A 22,918-nucleotide genomic window follows, 5' to 3' on the forward strand; every position below is an offset into this window, starting at 1 on the left:
CTGTGTGGGGGGGGGGTGGTGCCTGGCACAAAATTACTATCAGAATTATTTTTGCTTTAGCCTTCTGACTATACAAAACATGATGAATGAGAGTATGAAGAGTTGAGCCAGTCTGTCCTTACACTTAAAAGAGCATGTCCAACTGGTTGCTGAATGGTTACTAGCTTACTGAAGTCACTCTCGGCCACAAAAAAACAAGTTTCTAAGCAATTCTCTTGATTATGCTTACAGTTTAGAAGTTTTAATATTTTTCAGATTCCAGTATTTTCCACTGTTAAAGGAAGAAAGTACACTAATTTCTATATTTCTACGTTTGTATATTTGATTTCTAGGAAACAAGCTTTCAGCTGCTCTGAAGAATGAAGATGCTGCTCAAAGGTATAGTTTTCAACTAATGATATGTACCATTCATTTTGTTTTGCCTCACTTTGAAATCGTATTCTCTGCCTTGTGTGTTTTTTTGCTTTCTGAGAATACCGTGACTAACCTCAGGAGATTGCCAGTATCAACATCATGCAGACTTGTTTGGAGTGACGCTATGTAGCTTCTAACAGCATGCATATATGTGCATTGTGTAATATGCTAAAAGTTTATGGATCTAACCTCCACAGTTGCATTTTCTTAATCTGTAGTGCTTTCTTTTTGCCATTTTAATTTCTTTGCATACCTGACATTTGTCTATTCATTTTAAAAAAACAAACTTGAGAGGAAAAAAACACTCTGCCATGGACAGTTACCTGAATATTAGTTTGATTCTCTAGTAGAGCTAGACTGACAAGTGAATAGCATAGATCTCTATCAGTTAAGAAAGCAGACTGACTGTACATTGGCAACCTCTTGGGCAGCGCTGACAAATGGAGATCAGACACGTAGGTGGTTGCTCTCTGGGTATTTGCTGACAGTAGGATAGTGGCAAGACTCAGGAAATCTACAGTAATGGGATTTGTTTCCTTTGTACCTTCACACTCAGTCTTGTTCCAGTCCTTTTTTTTTCCTGTTCTTCGTGTCTCATCCAGTTTATATTCTTTTGACAACACTCCATAAATTTGTTGTCTCAGGCTCTTTGTCCTGCCAGTTCTAGGTTTCCCTCTCTTGCAAGAATTGTTGGGTAACCTTGTATGGAATGATTGCAGTGCAATAAGAGGCAGTACTTTCCCTGACTGGGGTGGAAATAAAGCAAACCATGGTTGTAAACTGCTTTGTGGTTATTACAGAGTTACTAGTCAAGCTACTTGTTGCTTTGATTGGCCAACATGGTGCAATGCAGAAAAATGTAAGCTACTGTATTTCAGAAAAAAGGTAAAGATGTAATTGGAGAACTGTTTATGAAAATCTGTCCTCTGTGTCATTCAGCGTCTGTTCTGTTACAGGAAGGCAGCTCTGGAAGCTGCTATGAGAAAGAAGATTGAATTTGAGAAAAAAGCATTGTGTATTGTTGAACAACTCCTGGAAGAAAACATTACTGAAGAGTTCCTTCTGAGTTCTGTAGGTGTTGCAAGTTTTTATACTATTTTGTGTCATAGTGTTCAACTTTTTTTTTAACGTTATTAGAATAATTTACTGCAGTGTAAAGTACACAAACCATTTATTCCCTCTCTCATCAGCTCTGATGATGATTGCCTTATTTTCAAGGGTTCTGTGATGAAAACATGCTCTAGTTTTGCAGGATTCTGTATGTTTATGAATCCTCACTTTATTACCACAGCCTTTGTTTATGCCTCTCTGGTTCTGGTCTCATACATAAAGTACAAAAATTTAGGCCTACATCACATCATCTGTGAATTTATACAGTGTCTCTGTAATGCACCACAGTTTATCTAGCAGCACAGTTTTGCTGGAATGGTATGATGCTTACCTATGTTAAGGTTGTAAATAGGCTGGTAAATAGCTGTACAAAAGATGTAAATAGAGGAAAAGTATGAAAATAGGCGCCTCACTAGAGGCATAATTATGAAACTTTCTTATGTGTGAAAAGAAGTGCCCATTTCTTTTTCCCTGTTTACCCTTTTAACATTTTTACTGTGTAGGTTCTAAATGTTATTTACTAAACCTAAACTAAATTGATAACTGTTAAAAAATTTAAAATATTTATTTGCTTATTTTGGGTACAAAAAATGACAGATTTCCCAGTATCTGTTGAACTATTTTCTTGTCATTTTAGGGAAAATGTATTACTCCATCTCACTATAAAGACATTGTTGATGAACGGTCTATCATCAAACTATGTGGTTATCCTCTGTGTCAAAATAAACTGGAAAATGTAAGTTGTTTTTTATTAATTCTGTTATCGTAAGAATCTCTTCACTATTTTTATTCTCTTGCTTTTTAATTTTAAACTTACAATATTAAACACAGATTGAAATACTGTCGAGGAATGAACCAGGCATCATATCATTTCATTTCAGTATAATCCTTCTGAAGTAAAAGGTAAAATTTGATCAATTGACAACCATTACACTATGACAGAAACAACTGGCATCTACTTTGACAGTAATAAAGATGAATGCGGTGTGGCTTCATGGCCTTCCTTTGAGCGTACAGAAGCTTTCAAATCTTGTTCTTTAGTGTAACTGCATATCTCTGAGAAGGATTGAAGTGAAAAAATAATACAGGGATATTGCTATATGAATGCATATACATCTGCTCTAAAAATGTACATTATCTCTGTCAAAATCATAGTCACACTTATTTAGGTATGCTATATCACAGCTTAAGCAGAACTCAGAGATCAGTTAGATAACCTGTGATATAATACCAGTGGTGGTATACCTGATTATCTGAAAAAAAATCTATCCAAGGATAAAAAATTCTACTGTTTTGGACTTCGTATGTCCCCACAGAAGTTCACTCAGAAACTGTATTGTCTAGGTTTATCTGGGTAGTGGTGGGCGGTAGCTGACAGTACAGTCTCGTGTGCATATGAGTAGATATGGATTAAAGAAGGACATCTCTGTAGTTGCCCAACACTTACACGAGTAAAGTTTCTACCATGGCAGCTCCGTTGTTTTATGTTCAGTGCTGGCTTTTTTGTAGATCTGATGTTGCCTTCTACTGATAGTGAGATGTAAATGATTAAAGATAAGTTGCCATGCTTACATCTGAGAAGGTACAATATCAAAAGAATTGAGAGAAAAGGTGGTTGTAGTATGCAATTTAGATAGAACATATTAAAATATGTAAACTAAGAATGAAGTTTGCTATGAAGTCGTGATGGAAGTAACAGTCTTGCTGATGAAAGCATATTGTTTTAGGTGCCAAAACAGAAGTACAGAATTTCAACAAAAACGAACAGAGTTTACGATATCACTGAAAGAAAGGTATGGTAACAAGTCTATTTCTGTAATGTATTTAATATTGTCTTACATTTTGTAACAGCATTCATATAGTGGCTTGATTCAGAGCCAATATGTTTGGTTCTTATGAAAATAATTTCTATGAACTGTTAGAACATGAAGCTTTTTATGCATTTCAGTTTCTAGGTGCTCCCTTTGGAAAGACAAAAAGACGACTAAAGTTCTTTTCTAATTTAAACATAACATGAAAGGTTTTACTTGGATAGCAGTTTGAATTTAAGACACAAATGTGTGTCTTAAATTCAGAGCTGGTCTCAAAAGACATTTGTGAAAAAGCGTTCTCTGTTTTGCTCTATTATAGTCAATGAGCTCTAGTAGGGTCAAAGCGCACATCCTTTTCTCTCACTTAAGTTTGCAGTAGTGTAATACAAATTACATCTTATACATTACTTAGTGTGACTACCTTCAGGGTTCTGTTTTGAGGACTTTTCAACATAAAACCTATCTCTTCACAAAATCTCTTTCTTTCTAGAAGCATATTCATGCATGGGGTTGTGTAAAAGTCTTTGCCTGCTCACAGGATACACAATCACCTACAGGTGCTTAGGTGCTAAACTGTAGGACAAATGTTTCTAGTTCCAGAACAAATTTCTTCAGTATCACTAGTATCCATTCCTTTACTCTGGCTACAACTCTGGGATACACAAAATTCTAAGAATTGCTTTCTCAAGCTATCAGATAAGACTCCAAGAAGTAGGATGCAAGCATGCAAGTTCATTTTTCAAAGATGCTGCAAAATATTACGTGTTGTTCTGAGTATTGCAAAATATCCAAGTCCTGTTGTTAACTAAAACTTTCATTATTAAACACCTGAATTTTATTGCAGGTCTTTTAAACTGTATGAACATCTTGTTGGGTTAGGGATTGCTCTTTGACCAGTTTTGGTGTTTTTTAAAATTACTGTTATGTAGAACCCAACACTGGTTTGCTTCTCAGTGTGTAATAAAAGTACAAAAAGCAGAGGGGAGAAAAGAAGCGGCTAAAAGTGACTTGTGGGCAATTGGGGTAGACCTATTTGATAGGTTTCTCAGGTGAATTAAAAACATGGTCATAGGTTTAAAAAGAAATGTAAAATGGTACTTAATTTTACAGGCATAAAACCCAATTACTTTCAGACCTTTTTGTGAGAATTAAAGTTGTCTTTAGTCTTTTTTTCTTGCTTTCTCTCTCATTTCCAGTGCTTTTGCAGCAACTTTTGCTATAGAGCATCTAAATATTTTGAAGCTCAAATTTCCAGAAGTCCAGTATGGATGCGAGAAGAAGAAAAGTGAGTATAATCTTATATATTCATTGCTCCTTCTGAGAATATTATTTTCTCTATGCAAGCTGCCATGCTAATTAATCAGCTGTAGTGCACCAAATTATGTCTGAATCAGAGGTAACTGATGTTAACATGTTGGCTTAGCTTGGTTTTATTTTAAGTGTTGTTGCTATATTGATTACAATAATTGACATGACTCGGTATTACTCATAACTCCTTAGACATGACCATGTTAACTGGGAAGGCAGACTAATCATAAATAATAGTCAACCCCTATTAATTTTAAAATGTACTTATTAGGATTGGATTTTTACAAACCATTCCATGTACAGGATGGATTTATCTTATCCTGTTACAAGAGATTTTCTAATTTTAGCACAGCACTTTGCATTGGTCTTAAGGTTAGACTGTGGTTGCTGGTACCTGAAAGCAGACTATGACATGAAGAGGTTCTTTATCCTGTCTAAATTTCAGATTGCCCATTTCCTGTTGTTACTGCATTTTGGAACAGTGGGATGCAGTCCATGTTGCTAGTTTAGGAAACACAGGCTTGCAAATGATGAGTTGAGCCAATGGGTGTCACTGTTTAGCAATAAATACTTGCCTAGAGAATGTTCAGCTGAATTCATTCAGCTTTTGTTCTCCAAGACGGTACTTTTCGTAAGTCTCCTGGTTTTCAGCTAAAGAAACTAGCTGAAATGATATGTGTGAGCTCATTTTCACAGTTCAAATCAGTTACATGAAATACCTGTTCAATGAGAGAAGAGATTTAGAGCAACATGATCTGAAGGTAAAAAGTAGGTAAAATTAGTCTCTTCGTTAAATGTTTAATGTTTACCAGTATTTTTGTGCTATTGTTCTGCTGCACTGAAAAAAGTATTTCTAAAATCTCCCTTTATTCTTTACATTGAAAGTGTATATTTCTGATATGCCTGATATAGTTATTTATTTATGCTGGGTGGTGGTAGGGAGGTGATATTTTCAAAAAACAACCAACCCCAGATAGTTCATGACTAGGTATATCTGTTTGCACAGCCACATACATGTGCACCGGGTGATAGAGGTTTTCACATTAGAATATCTGAAATTCTTTTGACAGAAAAGACTACAACCTCCACTTAAAACGAGTTAGACTTGAAACAAAGAAGAGTTATGTGGAGTTAATAATTTAAATCATTGTATGTTACCACCTTTAGTTTCCAAACTCAGTTCATTCATATGAGTGGTGCCGCGTTCATCCTTTTAACCCTGGGGGGGGTTTTGTATGCTGTCTGAGAGGTGTTAGTGCATTGACTTGCATTTAGTGCATGCTTAAAAGGTTTTCTTTCATTCATAGGATGGGTGGGTGAGAATAAAATGTGGACAGGTGGGTGTTGGATAAAATGAATAGCATTGCAATGCTGCCTCATAACTGAATTGAAGCAGATTTAACTGCAAGTAGAGCTTTGGAAAGAAACCTAACAATTTGTTTAGAAACATTTCTTAGAGTTTCTGGAAACCTTTGAACTCCAGTTTTCTTAAAGCAGTATAACCTGATAACCTAATTTTTAACAAAGTAAAATTTTAAATAAGTGAAAATATCCTGAATATTTTTCTTTTTTTAATTAATTTGGAGCATTTTTCTATAAAAGGCCTAGGATTGTTTTTACGCTAGGAACTTTTCGACCTATGAGGATCTTGGCATGTTTACTTTGCTGAAAAGGAGACCAAAGGGTCATCTGAAAGCAGTCTATAACCTACCTGAGCCAAGCTATTCTTGGTTGATGGCAGAAAACTTAACAACGGATGATGGTCACAAATTATTGCATGGATGGTTCAGGTTGGACACTGGGGGGAAAAAAAAAAAACAAACAGTATGAAAGTTGTGGTGGAATGAAACAGGATACTCAGCAACATTTTGAAATCTCCATCCTTGGAGGTTTTCAAGATTTAAATTTAATGAATTTGTGGCTGACCTAATCTAGTGCTGGTGACAGTTGTATTACAAACAAGAGGTCAGAGTGGAGACTTCCAGAGGTCTTTTCTAACTAATATTTGTGTGACTTGCTGATTGTTAAATGTTGTTCAATGTAATAGCGTCATGCTGCAGGCACATGAGTCACACTCTGAGCACGTATGTATAAACCTGCTGTCACTAATCCTGCTTCAGACAGAGGGTCTTGGGCTGGAAGATCCTCAGACATCCCTTCCAACCTCAAATATGTATTTTATGTATTAATGTGTATTTCGAGAGCATTGATTTAGCAGAAAAGTCTTCATTCTGTTTCTTCTTTTTGCAGACCACCAGACATAGAGCTGCTGAAGGAGGGACAGAGGTACACTGAACAAAATGGGGTTTTTGTTATATACACTTACAGTTAGAAATATTAACATCGTATCAGGTGAAAGGGGAATCTTTGATTTCCTGTGTTATAGAAAAGACATTATTAGAACCTACACAAAGGATTATTTGTCTTGTTTAGTTTTTTCCATTGTGATTCTAAAACAGCATGTTTGGTCTGTATGATTTAGTGTACAGCTGCTCTAGGCCTGTATATCTTAATTGAACCTGTTGAAATCTGAAACAAATACACTGTTTGTGCTTTGCATATTTTATACCATCTCTTCTTTATAAAGGAAATAGTACCAATTATATGTGATGAAAGCTTCTGTACTTATTAATCTAAAACATCTGTGTCAGCTGAAATGAAATCATGCTACTCTGTCATCTCTCTGTACCTGGCTGTGTAGTGTGACTTTTGTTTTTTTTTCTTTTGCAATACATGGCCATTAGGTGGCAAACTTACATACGCTAACAGCAGCTTTGCTGTTCCCCTGATTTTAGGTTACTGTATTCCCATATAGGGTAAGATGCCTATCTTCATTTTAAAATTTTGCTATTCATCATGCAAAATCTGAAATTGTTCTCTTGTCTTTAGTAATGTATTGTTTACAGTTCTTTTCTGTCAGTAAGCAACTGAGAACTCCTCTAAATAGTGTCTTGTCATCTTGATTGCAGAACATTACAACTCTGCATTCTAGATCACTTTTAGAAGAACAGCAATGATTCTTAAAGCAAAAAAAGTACACTTCTATAAGGGTTTATTTATGTATCTTACATGAGAATGAAAAACTATTACATGTAACACCCATCTCTTATTTCATTCATGGCTTGTGTTTTCTGTTACAGTGGACAGTCTGGAGAAGAGGTGAAACTACGTGATGAAGCAGTTAAAGCATCTGACATTGAAAATCCTAGGATATCTTCAAATCCATGTGAAACTGGTTCCCATGACACAGCCAGTGACAGCAGTAGTGATACTGAACAAGAATTTGTTTCTTCTGTCCTACCAGGAAGTCAGTCAAGTTCAGCCAATTTTGCACAGAAATTGCACAGAAAGAAGCCTCCTCAGAAAGTCTGTTCCAGCCCTAAAACCGAAGACTCAGATATGGTAGAAGCCACTGAACAACTATCTAATTGTAAATTGGATGATCAGGCAGAAATGCATGCTTGCTCTGTTCATAATAAAATAACTGCAACACCTTCAAAAAATACTGCTCTAGGGAAATCAAGTGCTTCAGAAAACTATGCAGATACCCGTGGTTCACAGATAGTTTTTCTAAGTGTGAGCAAAAGAGGGGCAGAACATCTTAAAAGAACACTAGCTAACTTGAAAGAACATAAAAAACCTGAACTGAGGCATCCAGTTAATTCCAAAGGCAGTTTATTAGAGGTGCTCAAGCAAACACTTATGGAATGGAGAACTGAGGAAACTTTAAAATTTCTCTATGGCCCAAACTATACTTCATGTTCATTGGAGTGCATATCATCTGCCAACCAGGAGAATGAAGAACTTGATGAGGATGACTTGGATACAGCTGATGATCTTAACACTGATGCTACAGGGGATTCTGAAAACAGTTTGAACTATTCTTTACCTTTCACAGACACAGGTGGAATAGTTAAGCCTGTGCCTAGTTATGAAAAGTTAAAAGAAGAGACAGAGTTCCTAGAACTCCGAGTAAAAGAGTTCTATAAAGGAAAGTGCATCTTGGCTGAAGAGGCAGTGACACATGCACAGGCAGAGGAACATCCAAGGAAAGACAAGGTAAGTGTGCAGTGGAATGGTTTTGAGGCTGTATAAAGCCTGCTTTCAAGGAAGCTCTTTGTCATCATAAGTAAATAAATATATAGATAAGGGGTATTTATTGATAATCTGTAACTATTTTGATGCATTGGCTTTAATTAAATACTAGGTTGCAGCTGCTGAAGTTTTTTGTCTAATACAGGATGATCAACAGGAAGATCTTACCTTCCCACTTGTTGATTCAAATGCACAGATGCAGATTAGAAAGCGAATCGTCCTTGAAAAACTGAGAAAAGTGTAAGTATCTTTTACTTTAGTAAATGTCAACCTGAAGTTGGTGCTCATTCGTCATAATTTTAAGTAACAAACACACTGTACAAGGACATTCTGTTTTTTTCTAGTTGGCCTTAGTCATAACTTAAATCTGTTACTGCCCTAAAGAACGTATTTATTTCTGAGACATTCATCTGCAGTATAGTTGCAGATGTCAGTTTGCACAGCCTACTGAGGCAGATGTCAGAATCTCACTATTAAAGTGTTCTCTGGAAGAAACCTGTCCCTTCCTACAAGTGTTGGGGCTTGTAGTTGACAGCATTCCATGCTGGCATGACAGCATGTTCCCAGTCTTCAGTAGCTGGCAGAAGTCAACACAGTTGGGCCATTACACTGAAAATGTCTATGGTTTTTGGATCTAAACGTTGATATAATACATGGTGCTCAAAATGAGACTATGTGCTTAAAAAAAAATAATTCCACAACAGACTTCATTTATCATCCTCCTTTCAGTTATCTGGAAATAATCTAAATTATTTGGATTCTTGTAGGTTGTCTAAAAGCAGATTCTGATGGACATAAAATATGAACTATTTAAATAGCTGTATGTACTAACTGCTCAAGTCTAAACTGAAAACCTTGAAGTTGATTGGGAGGAGTGCAAATATTTGTCCTGTACATTAAGCATACTGTTACTGGCAAACAGATCTACACAGAAGGAAGCAGTGTTTTCAGACCTCTTAATAGTTTAAGCAAAGGTCTTGCTAAAAGAGTTTCTAGTCCACATTTGGATGGCTGGTATAGTATTCCTCTAGCTACAACTATTAAAGGCCCTCAGAGTTGAATCTTAAAACTTCCCAAATGCCAAACCTTTTTCACATACATAAAAGGACTTTGAAGTCCCAGAAAAAATGTTAAGGTTATCTCTGCTGTAGCTGTTAAAATTATTAAATTGTCAAAGTTGAGAGGACCTTGAAAATACTCCTGTTTTCAAGGGAATGCCAATAAATGAGTGTTTGAAGGTCATGATTGTGGTGGTTTTGTTATGGGTATTTTGCTTTTCTGTGGTTGTAGTTTGTGCTAGCTGGCCAAACTGGATTTTGCAGAATTTTTATTTTTTGTTTTTTAACTAAAACCTACAACCAAAGCTCCCCCCAAAACCTCCATTCTCTTTCTCTCTACTGCAACAAGTGTGGACAGGTTACAAACACAGAATCAAACCATGCTGTAAGAAAGGTGACTATCTCTGATCTTTCTGTAAGTGTCGGTGTTGCACTGATTCCAAGGTCTACTACTGTATGATAAAGCAGTTTCTCTGCTCCTTCAAATTTCTCCACAAGTTCGTCAGTTATTTCCAGCTTCTAGCAAAATTTCTGTTGAACTTAAAAGTGATACTCCATGATAAGAAAGACAGAATGTTCTTTTTCTTAGTTTCTTCAAAGGTTTTATTCTTTATTATCTCCTTTTTAGTTGATCATTTTAAATTTCATGAGGTGACGTCGCACTCTAAGGGAGACTTTTCATTGTGACAAAGCAACGATTTCTTGATAAGTTCAGATGAAGTCAGTGGGAATATGAATATGCATCATAAGAGTCCCATGTAGAGTTTTTGTAAAACATGCAATGATGTAAAGGAGAACAGAAATCTTGCTTCTTCCAGGAATACTGATGTACCATGTGCATACATGAATATAAATATAAATATAAATATAAATATAAATATAAATATAAATATAAATATAAATATAAATATAAATAACTCGGTATTCAAATACAAGAGGATATTAATTTTTAAACAGGTAAATAGAGGCAAAAGCTTAATCCTAAATGTGAAAAACAATGTGTGATATTTGCAGCATTTGGGGATACTGACAGCTAGTTAAACAGTATGTGCAGTTGCTGTGCTATAGCAATTTTTACAGGCAGTCAAGTAGGGAGTTTTGAAATTTTTTTATTAGACTACTATCTTGATTCCAACTATCAGGCTTACAGTGGAATGTTATTTCTGTTGCATCTGTGTGAGCCTGAGGTTAGCATATATATTCTCTGTGCAAACCTCATTTAGACATATAGTTTCCTTTTGTATTGTTGCTTTTGAACCAGGTAAATACAAACATTTGAGACCTGGATTTCTAATCCTCATAATGTAAACATTTTGATTTTTTTTGGTAAGAATGTCTTGTCAGATCTGAAATGTGAAGTTAATAAGAATAAGCATGTAAAACTAATATATTTAATTTCTTCTTCACATTCACACTGAATTAAACCTTATTTTTGAAAACAAGCTGTTGTAAAGTGAGAGTGTTGCCCAAGCACCACTCAGAGGAATTCGAACTGTAAACTACGGGCATGATCTGCTGCATGAAAGTCCATTTCTTTTTATTAATTTTCATGAGCTTTGGTGGAAGTCCTACTGGAGAAGAAATGAGAGAGGAAAATTTTCATTGACAGGTGTCTTTTGCCTTCTAGATTACCTGCAGTTTTGGGCCCTCTTCAGATTACTCCAGGTGATATTTACACAGAGCTAAAAAATCTTGTCAAAACTTTCCGGTGAGTATTGGTCTTTATATAGAAATTCTTCTTGATCGATTAATTAAACAAGCTGTTGAATGACTTGTGATTTGGACACAGAGGGCCCCATTGCAGATTTGCCCTTTTCTAGCTGTGTGTTCATGTAGGTAATGTCACATTCCCTGTGGACTAACAAGTCAGCCCTTTTCCTGCTCTTGACAGTGACTAGGTCACCAGGAGTATTTGTAGATTTTTAAAAACTAGGCCAGTGGTCTCCAGAGGATGATGGTGAGTCTTTTAAAGGTTCTGCTACCTCGTCACCTCCTATTAAGCATGAGTTTCTGAGATCTGTCGCTTTCTTTTGCTCTGGCTCCCTACAGCCGGGCTAAATGGCTGTAATGTGATTAATAATTGTTACCACTAACTTCTAGAGCCAGGAAGAAGGTCCATTTCGACCTGTCTTGTTCCTGATTTCAAGGGGAAGTAGATATAGTGGACACTTCATCACCACAGATGAAGCTTTGGTTCAGTCAGAAGCACTAAAGACACTATTTGGAAACACTGGGATAAAGAAGGAGGGGAAAACCACATGGTGGTAACTTCTTTGAACATTTTTAGGTTTTCTTTGGGACACGGCTCTCATAACTTGGGTCGGATAATATCCTGCATCTTAAAGTATTGTCAGGGAAAGTAGCAACAACAGTTGCAGCTCTTGTATATGTTGTCACTCTTGAAACTTCCTGCCCACATACCCAACCTGAGTGAGGTTTACATGTAAATTTTCCAAAACGCATTCATGTGACATTTGCCACAAGGAATCTAAGCTTTGGTGAATAGAAAACCAGTTATACCTGATTCCTTATGATTTATCGGGTGTCTGGAAGGACACGACTAAACCACAGATCTCTATACATGGAATATATTACTATGGAAGATACTCCTTTCCTTTCTGGTGACTGTGCATGATCTCTTTCTTTCAAAATAATTGTTGGTGTTTGAACTTGGTTCCATAATTGCAGTCTTTTAAGTTGTGATTAACCTTTTATTTTAGCCACAGCACTGAAGCCAGGGAAGATACTTTTTGTTATATTGGAACAGCATGTGTATACTGTATACATACCAATTATTTGAATAAGATCTTTTTGTCTTAAACCAGTTTAGTTGCTCTGCAGTCTAAATACTTAATAGTTACTTTAGCTTATGGATTGATAGAGCTGGAAAAACTACATTTGTCTCTTTCAATCTACTTTTGTATGATTAATTATGTGAGAAGTCCTGGAGGTTCTCAAAAGCAGAACTTCTATTTTAAATCATTTTTACTATTCAAAGATAATATGGCCCGAATATGAAGTTTTAAAGTGGTTAATAGGAAAGGAACCTGGAAGTCAAAATGGACTTCTAAAAACATATATATATATATGTGTGTGTGTGTGTATATATATATACACACACGTGTGGATTAACAAAATGGAATCAGATCTAATTAATTTGGACTTTGATTCCAATACCTGGCTCAGGTAGCAATAGTTGATGATATTTTTAAAATCTCCCCTGATCTCTTTCTGATCCCTCAGATAACTCTTTGAGTTTATTTTTAAGGTTTTTTTTGTTAGGAAGTAAGTTGAAGGCAATGGTAGCAAGTTCTCGAGGCTCTCTTACTGTGAAGATTGCAGATAAATTGGTTAGAATTTCAGCATTTCAGGCAGGGGATGGTTGAAGACAATTGTGGGCACTACACAAGAATTTATAAGTTCCTTTATATATCTCTCAAAATAAATGGAGTTTTATTGTCACTAATGGTAAAATAGTACAAAAATAGAGGAAACAGGGAAGCAATAAAAAACTTTGGCCCTTTCTCCTTCTTACCTTTCTGATACAGAAAGGTCTGTTGATAGACAAAAGCTAGCTCATGGATATTAAGATGAAAGCATACGTTTGAATCTCCAGTTCTGTAGGTAAGTTTAAATTTACTTAATATGAGTGGTCTCTGTGATTTTTGGTTGAATCACTTCGCAGGGGGACCTGGGATAAATTTTAAGCTATATCTATGTTTACAAGGTATAAAAAGTAAATTATTACTTTCGTTGTTAACATAGTTAAAACGTTGATGATTATGGAGGGAGCACTGACAAATGCTAGTGCTCTTTCCTGCTTTTTGTACTGGAAATATTTCAGGCTGAAGAACTTGCAAAAGAGGGTGGGAGATAGAACACATAGCTGTAGTAGAGCTTAGCTGAGGAAGGGTAAAAGAGCATGTGGTGAACTAAGCAACAACAATTTTCAGCTCCATTGGTTTTTAAAGAAACACTTGCAGTTCAGCCTCCTTTGGGCAGCATTTCATTCAATCACCACTGCTGGGAAACGCTCTAGAGGGATCTCAAGAGACATTTTAGAATGGTTAGAGCTCTTCCCAAACCAAGTCCCTCAGTGCCTGTAAGCTTTTGTTACGAAAACTGAGATGTCAAATAATTCTCCAGAGTGTGTAAGGGCACTTTGTTAAAAGATCGAGAGAAAATTAGCTATTTGTATATAAATCGAGGCTAAATGATCATGTTTGTGAATGTGTGGTTGGGATTTTTTAAGCATAATATTTCATATTGAAAATAGAATTTTGTCTGTATCTTATGGTTACAAGTATTTTAATTCATTCTGTGGAATTTATCACTGACATTGAACTCTGTCAATGAATATGATCCAATTGTTTCTTAAAGATGTGTTCAAGACTTTATTACAGCTTTGCCTTACCTGGTTTCTAAGACAATATTTTAGCTTTTAAATATGTATCGTGAGTGTATGTTACCTTGTGTATACTGTTACTAATAGGCTTTTACCTATTACCTTGTTAAGTGGAATTCTAGGTTCTGGGTTTCAAGTCAATTAGCCATATTCTGTTGTAGACAAGGTTCTGTATGGAAATGTGAAAGTACCAGAATGTTAAAGACCTTTTCTCAAGTGACTTCTCAACAGGCTTCTCTTGAACAAGACAGCCTAGAGCTGTAATAGTAGCTCATTTTTTCTGGTTGTCATCAAAATAAATTATGCTACAATATGTAAATATGTTGCTCTTTTTCACAGGGTAGAGGATCTGTCTTTTATAGATAAATTGATCTAGTTGAAGCCTAAAGAAAAACAATCTATGCTCTAGTATTTGCCTGTGCTGACCTGGGTTAGTTAAACTTAGCTTATCTTAGTGCAAGTTTTGGAAAAACTGTAGATAGCTGAGGTCCCCTAAAATCGCAACTATATGTTCTAATCCCATGAAGTCAGCTTGCTGCCTTACTGAACAGGCAAATGACTGAAGTAACAGGTCAGATTCTTGAACTGAAGTTACATATGCCTACACCTGGGAATCTGGATGTGTGAATGAAAAGGCTGCTTCATTTGCAAAGTTGCTGATGATTTCACTTTGCAACAAAGATAAATTGTAAAATGAACAAGCGAAAGAAAATCTTCCTTTGGGTCACATTCTTTTTCTTCCAGTTGTAAGAACACTGAACGTACTGGGTAAAACTGACAGCAAGCATGGACCTTTTCAAAGGAATTTTTTTTTTTCACCAAACGTATATTTAGTACCAGTAACTCATTGCTACTAGCTATTAGTCAAATTCATAGCAATGTGTTGAACATTGATCTCATAGATTCATAGATGACAAGTATATTTTCATTGTAAGGATAAACAAACTTCTAGAAAAGGAAATAACACTCAAGACTATAATTTATAAACAGATACAAAGAAAAATAAAATTTTAAAAGATTGCTTTATATTAACCAGTTATATTTTCGTGCATCTGGTTCATAATACTTCATACTAGGGGCCTGTTAGGGGATAATTATTTAGCATAATAATCCTGGTGCCTCTCTGCCATTCCCTGTTCAACAGTGTTCCTTTTAACAAATTGTTCCTAAAAATCCCAGGAAATGTAATCCTGATGAGGACAGGTTGGTGAGCTCTTGCATTGCTGAGTTTCTTTCCTGTAACTTGTGGTCACTTCAGGGTGCTTAGGGATGTGCTTAAATCTGCTGCCACAGCAAGCTGTGTTTACAAATCAGGCCATCATTTGCTAATGTTCTGCTAACAGAATTTGAAGCTGATGGTAATTAGATGGGAAGACATCTAAAGGAAAATAAGTAGAACCGTGTGTGCACTTTTTCTGTCATTTGGTGGTTTACTTTTTTTGTTTACTGGTTACTTTAACCTTGGACTCCCCTGTATTCCTAAACTTCTGTATTAGAGTTCACTTTCTTTTCAGGCTGGAAACTAGTCAGTTATTGGGAGGTCATTTGGAATTTTTATGCATCTTTCTTTTTTAGTCTTTTACCCTGTCATCTTCTGCCACTTGAATCTATCTGCTCAGTCTGAGCTCCTTCATAGAGCATTAAAACTACTGCATGGGTCCTGCTGCCTACTGGATAGTGGAAGCAGTTGAGTCCAGCTGGTGGTGTGAACCACAACACCCACAAGCTAGCGACTAAGCGACCCACACAGCTATTTGGGATCATCCAAATTTCTTGGCTTACCTATCCTGCCCTACAGAGGCTAAGAAAGTAGAGACATTCTGTTTTGCAAAGTTGCATATTTTCTTTCTTTGGGTAGGCAAGGGAGAATTTAGCCAAACTGTTTAACAGAAGATATTTCACTACAAAACTCAAATCATGTACACAAAATTTTGTACATTTTTAACATTTCCACATTATATGTTTATGACAGAAATCTAGTGACCTCTCTTTCATGGATTGTTCTAAAGTTATAGTTTTGTCTAGAGAGTTAACCGTTTTTACAGAGGACTTGCACTTCCCTGTTGTCTGAAAGCTTTGCTCTACAGAGGCCTTGGTGTTGACACACAACTTGCTTTTGAAAGTGATTGCCCTTCCAGCGCTCCTTATTATTTAAGGCTTCACACCTGTAGGTTGCTAGCTTTAGTCTCATCTGCCTGAAATGTTTTCTTTTTTCAGCTGCACAAGTGTTTTAGGACAGGTGTTGTATTGAAAGGTTACTCATTGTGGAAGCCTGACTGTTCATCCAGTCCAGTGACAGTAGTGCATCAGCAGATCTATATTCCTGTATCCTGCTGGTTATCTGTGTCTTTTGACTACCTCTTTCATAAATCTGATATTGATGGCAATGACTAGTGTTCAGGCCTTGCCAATCAATACTAACATTGAATAAGAGTTAATTGACACAAATAACTGCATCTCTCAGTTTGTGTACAAGAATGACACCTTCCTGTGCTCTAATCAATAATAACTCCTTGTAGAGCATTGAAATAAAGCTGCTTTCTCTCTTTGACAGAGTTTTCCCAGGTGGCTTGGAGCTGTCTCTTCCATTGTGTCTCATCATAGCAGATTAACTGGAATGTTACATATGAATTGCCTGTCAAGATGATTCTATCAGGCATTTCTTGGTAGTGTTTATCACTGCCGTCAGTATTGAGTTCAGCCTTTGTTTTGTCTCTTATTCTGTAGCCAGAATAATCTAAGTTTACCAGGTATGAGGTTTGTTGTCAGCTATTTCAAATAGTAACTGGTGAACTTGAAACTTTTAATAACAAAAATAATCTTTGTTTGCCAGAACTGTTGGGTCTAGTTTGATGTGATAATTCCTGTACATACAGCACAAAACATTGCTTTTCCTTTCACCATTTAAGAAAACTCAGGCTGTTGAGAGATTACTTGAGTAATTATTGCTTCAAAATCTTATTTTGGTTGGAAGACTTGGAGATTTGAGGAAAAAAATAGGATAATAATTGCTTTGATCATTACTATCCTTAAATAAAAATTTTATTAATTTTTAATACCATTCTAAAATAGGGAAATGGAAAATGATCCTATAAAACATCTTACTAATAACTGCATTTTAATGACTATTTTGGATATAATTTCAGGGACTTAGTTAAGAAAATTTGAATTTTAACAATGGCAAGTACACATACTTTTATTTTTACACTTTTTAACACTTTTTTGGTAACTATATACTTGCCCAAAGAAATTTTTTAAATCTTTTAAAAAAATTTCTGGAGAGGAAAACCCTAGATTCAAATTTATTCCTTGGTATTTAATTTTAAGCAACCTCCCATCTTCACCAGTGCCTGTAGAAATGGGTATGAATGATAGGGTAGCTTTGTTCTGGATTTGAATTTATACAAGGCTGCATAGAAGGGAAGTTGAGAGCAAGAAGGAAGCAAACACAGGGAAGCACTTGCCCCTCAGTACTTCTGTTGGATGGTGCCATGTCTCTCAAAATATTTCTGCTAGCCTTTTTGGGTGCCTGCTTAGCTACAGCTTTGGTTTTAGCTGTGTCTTTTCCATGAAATTGCTGGTCTTCAACACCATGGGTCATGCCTAAATTCAGCCATAGCAATTCACATGGAAATTGTTTTGAGTCAGATTAACGTTTGACTTAAAGTAGATCTGTTTATTACAAAGTTCAGCCAAATGAGTCAGCAGGTATAAAATGCAGCAGCACTTTTGCTGAGCACCCGTGGCTCCTTGATTCACAGCTCATTTTCTTGCTCTTAAATCTGCAATGGGTCCCATTGCATAAGTTAGAATTCGAGGTTTCCATTTTAAAAACAAGAATCATCACAGGATTGTCTCCAGTATCTTATAAAATCCTGTCTGTTTCCGCAACATTAGCTTTTACAGCAAATCTGGATCTGAAGCCAACAGGGGGGAAACTAAGTGTAAGAAGGCCCATCTTTTCAGAAACACATGTGCAGTTCCTGAGAATTTCCCAGTGGGTATAAGTGAGAGATGAGCCCTCTCAGCAGCCAGAACTATTTGTGAGCTAATTAAAAGAATTAGCTTCTGTTCAGTCTTCCCCCTCCCATTTTCATATAGAAAAAATATTGGGAATTCTGCCATTCCTCCACTAAAGGATGAGAGAAGCCTGAAAGTTGGTGAATTGCTCAGATACAGCTGTAGTTGCTGCATTGTAACTCAGTGTATTAAGTCTTTTAATGGTAGCCTTAAATTCAGCAGTTAACATCTGTTTACTTTCACTCTGAAATGTTCTTAATGGTTTTTTTTTTATTATTTTTCAGGTTAACAAACAGAAATATTATTCACAAAATGCCTGAATGGACTCTAATTGCTATTGTTTTGTTATCTGTGTAAGTACCCTTTAATGTCAAATATTCTCATACACAACTGTCTTAACTAGCCTAATCAAGATAAGATTTAATTTTCAGATAAAAGGAGTGAAAGATTTCTTTACCTGGGGAATCAACAGAAGTATATTTTCATGCAAATGAACTAAATTCTGACAAAACAGGATTGTCCCACTTGAAACAACATGTTAACAATGGACTTTATGTTAAAACCAACTTTATGTTAAAAAAAGAGAAATTAAGCTTTAGGGGTTTTTTAAGAGGGCTGGTGGGGTGAAGGAGGAGTATACTTTGGTCTTCCATTTGCTGCTGACAGACATTCTTCCTCTGTGACAGTAGAACAAAATGATGTGTATTGCATTATTTGGATTTGGCATAATTATTATACTTTTCTCATTTTACTTCTAATTTCTTAAAAGATTTCACTTTTGCAATTAAAGTAAAATTATTTCCATAAAGATACGGTGTGCTTCTAAATAGGTTCATGTGAATATTGTAGCAAACTTCTTTGAGAGGGGAAAGCTTTTTTAGCAGCTCCCAAATTTATGAAAGGAACACTGGGACCCAGTATTTTATTTTTGAGGATTAGCTTTCCTGTTTAAGATTATGATACTACTGTAGCTACACTCCTCCTTAGCTTTGATCTACTTACTGTAGAATTAAATTCTTTCCAAGGGTTTTCCTAATGGGAAGTCTGATTTTTATTACAGTTTCTTTCAATAAACGTCTACATGGAGACACTACCAATAAAAGCTGTAAAAAAAATACACATCAAGTAACTTCTTTAATTTACATTTTCCAAATTCATGTACATTTCCAAAGTTAAAGATACAAACTTTGCAGTGTGTAAAATAGTTCTCAGAAATTTGTATTAAACATTTAACACTGGTTCACCTTTTAAGTAATCACTGGTGGTTTCACACAGTGTCAGGGCTTGCCTTTCAGTAGGGTTAAACCATCAAGCAATCTTTGTATGTCTTTCAGCTTGAATTACAAGAATGCAAAAATCTTATTCTAGAGACTTTATTACCACACTGCTGCTGCTTCTTTTGGGCTTCCTGGGTCACTGGAGCCTGTAGGACAGAGAAGTACTTAGTCATTCACAGGTCAAGAAGTGTTGCGGGCCAGCCTCGTTGCATCCCCAGTACTGCACTTACTTTCCTTGATATTACTTCAGTCTGACACATTGTTCTGGCTTTACTGTCCCAAGGAAGACTGTACCAGCAGGCATTAGAGTAGGCTTCAACGAGCCTTACATCTGTGTCACCCAGCCAGATACCGCTCAAATGATTCATTAAATCAGAACACAGAAAGTAACTTTACTTGAATGCCTTGGCATAAATTTTTTATCAACTATAAGAACAAATCTTTTGTCATTTTTACTATATATTCTTACGGTTGAATTGGTAATTTGTGAAACAGATCTTATGAATTTTTCAAGTAGTTTCTGTACATTTAAGGAAATGGTGACTCTTGATCAGAAGTTAAAATATGTTGCTGGTCTCCACTTACGATGAGCTCTAAATGTTTACATATCTAATGACTGTTTTACAATTGCTTTAAAATGTATGCAAGTAGCAGGCAGTCTTGGTGGCAATCAGTATAAGCAGATTACCAAGTCTCTTTTTTGCTTTTGCTTTCTAAGGGTCCACTTCTAAACAAATAAATTTTATTTGATCCTAAGATAGAGTAGATTTTATTTCTAATATTATTCTATTGAAATAATGAATAAAACTCCTGTTGACTTCAGCTTATTGTAAAGCTCTTGCAAGCTCATGATCTTCAGATTTTGAACAATTATTTCTCTCAGCCCCTTCTTAGAAGAGGATGTGGAAGAATATTGATGGGGTAGAATGAGTGTTAAGCTTGTTCCAAGGAGATGATGAATGTTGCATCGTTTCTGGAAAGATTAAAACAGAACATTTAATTATTTGTGGGTTCTAATCAAACTTGGCAATTTAGTGGAAACCAGAAGTGTGCAGGAAAGGGCTACTGAGGATCTATGCAACCTCTCACAGACAGGTCCTGAGATTGTGGCCCTTTCTCACCTCCTGTAGTCTGCCAGGGAATCTGTTATATCTTGCTAATATTGGTCATAAAAAGAATTACACTCTCTAAAGTCTTCTGTGGCTTCCCCTTAGCTATACTGAGAGACAATGCATGTTGCAGCACATGTAATGTCATTCAGATCACAGGGTTGTATGGGGCCTGAGTCATAATGGTTCTTTACTAGCTTCTGTCACTGAAAGGGGAGAACATTTTCAAGAGGATGTATGTGTTCACAGATCTTGACCTGGTCCCAGACAGAGGATAGACATTTTACTCCTAACACTAAATAGTGAAGTAGAATAAGCAGCACCCTGGAAGAGGATAATACTTCCTCTTTCCAGGAGGATGAAAGATCATACTGCAGGTACGCTGGGGTGCAGGAGGTATAAGAACACAGACAACATAAAGCAGAGTGAGCATGGGATTTCAGAAACTACTAAGACCTCAAGTATTTTTTGTTTTGTTTGGAAGGGGACAGGGTTGTTTTGTTTAAAGTAGCAACTGTTGGACTTTGCTTGCACCCCATTTTGTGCATCGATATTGTGGCTCACCACTTCCTTCTCATACGTGGCGTGTGTGTGCTGAGGACTCAAATGGTGTACTTAATTTCACAGTGCACTTTCAGAGTACCCTGACCCTTTTTGTGATATGCTACTGGGCAGAGTAACTATTATCATTACAGCTGTATTGAGTTCAGGCGTCATCACTGCTTAATACTTTGCATTATGTTATGGTAAGGCTATCCTATTTTCATTGGAGTGTGCATAGTAACTCTTTGTAGGATACAGCATGTTGGATCATGGTAACATGTAATTTTGGTGCTTAGGTTAGACCTAGGCTTCCTTTATAGTCTGCCGGTCCTTGAGAAACTATGAAAAGTACTTATGTGCCCTTGATTCTACTGACTGTTGAAGAAACCTGGGCTTCTATTTCCCTGCTCTGAAATGAAGTGCCTGAAACTAGACAGTGTGACTGTCTTTCTCAGTGTATAAAATGTTGGAGATTGCAACAGTGGAGCATTTCCTGTTTCTGGTGAACAGCTGGATTTATTCAATCAAATTATCATATAAAATATGAACAGCCAGTCTCAGCCTTTATTGAAAATCTAGCCTCAGGCACTCCTATCTTTATGACCAGCACATTCAGCAATGATGTATCAACCTTCTTAGAGTACACCTTGACAGCCAGAAAATTATGTCCAAATAATTGCATTCAAGCTTGTCATGGAGTGGGTGACTCTTTAAAATGATCTGTAGATAAATTATTTGTCATTTCTAATAATTTTGGCAGTGGTATACTTCTATACTTTCCTGTTGCAGTGTTGAGTATGTTAAGCAGAATTTTTTGTTATAGCTGCTTTATGATGTGCTGTAAACTAGATGTTGCATCTATTTCCCCTGAAGAACTTTGCAAGACGTCAAATGATGCAGATAAAGAGATACAAATACAGTAGTTCAAGAAAGAATGGAGAAAGCAGTGGAAAGATTGGTTGCTATACAAGCATGGGCGCTTGCTGTTTTTAGTGTATACCCCTGATACAGTCTAATGGAAAGCTTTCAAGATATTTTCAGGAAATGTCTGCTTTCATCTTACTTATCTAAGCTGGCTGGTTCCAGTGAACTGTGGTCAGCTTCATCTACAAAGCCTGTGCAAGAGGTTTCCCCACTAAAAGCTTTGAAGCATTTCAAAATGTTCTGGGATTAGTTTATAAGCATTCGGCTGCAGTATTTAAACAAACTCAAAATGACCATGATCACTAAACAAAAGCCATCATTATATGTGTGCAGCCACTTTAGATAAATGTGTCATGTGGAGATGTACTCTGGAGGTTTACTCTCTTGGAGATAACAGTTCAGGAACTGGAGAATCTTGGGTTCAAGTAAGCGTTTTTACTTCTTTGCACACGAGAGCACATCTATTGCTTAACACTGACACTTCAAAACTATTTTAAGAGGAATTCATGTGTTTGTGATATTGCTACTCTGTTCTTATCTGAAAATGTCTGAATGTCTGAAATGTACAAATCTAATGTACAAATACATACTGGATATGAATCAGACTTGCAGAGTGACTCTTTTTCCTCCAGAAACCACATACAAGTCAGCTGGATGATCTTTTATTTAGCAAGTCTGATGATAGAAGATTGGTTCCAGGTTTCAACTGAGAAAAATAATTCATCATTAAGCTCGAAATACAGTTATTTCCCCTTTTGAAACAGAGTTTGCAGGACCAAAAATCCAGAAAGTCTTTCTTTTTATAAAAGAGTTTCAATGTGGTCATACTATTGTCTCTGCTCTT

At 36.2% G+C, this 22,918-nt stretch overlaps 1 protein-coding gene across 1 annotated transcript in view; it reads left to right on the plus strand.

Annotated features, from left to right (window-relative positions):
• Positions 1-79: 79 nt before the first annotated feature.
• RPAP2 (RNA polymerase II associated protein 2) overlaps positions 80-22,918 on the plus strand; it is a 39,584-nt gene continuing 16,745 nt past the window's right edge. Inside the window, exons 1-11 of the mRNA XM_026853928.1 lie at positions 80-92; positions 333-378; positions 1,371-1,485; positions 2,162-2,260; positions 3,252-3,317; positions 4,532-4,620; positions 6,894-6,929; positions 7,784-8,702; positions 8,884-8,978; positions 11,424-11,504; positions 18,506-18,574. Coding sequence (XP_026709729.1) covers positions 80-92; positions 333-378; positions 1,371-1,485; positions 2,162-2,260; positions 3,252-3,317; positions 4,532-4,620; positions 6,894-6,929; positions 7,784-8,702; positions 8,884-8,978; positions 11,424-11,504; positions 18,506-18,574 — 1,628 coding nt within the window. The remainder of the gene's footprint in view (positions 93-332; positions 379-1,370; positions 1,486-2,161; positions 2,261-3,251; positions 3,318-4,531; positions 4,621-6,893; positions 6,930-7,783; positions 8,703-8,883; positions 8,979-11,423; positions 11,505-18,505; positions 18,575-22,918) is intronic.

Source organism: Athene cunicularia (assembly GCF_003259725.1).
Source record: "Athene cunicularia isolate RWA chromosome 8 unlocalized genomic scaffold, athCun1 chr8_part1, whole genome shotgun sequence".
NCBI classification, from domain to species: domain Eukaryota; kingdom Metazoa; phylum Chordata; class Aves; order Strigiformes; family Strigidae; genus Athene; species Athene cunicularia.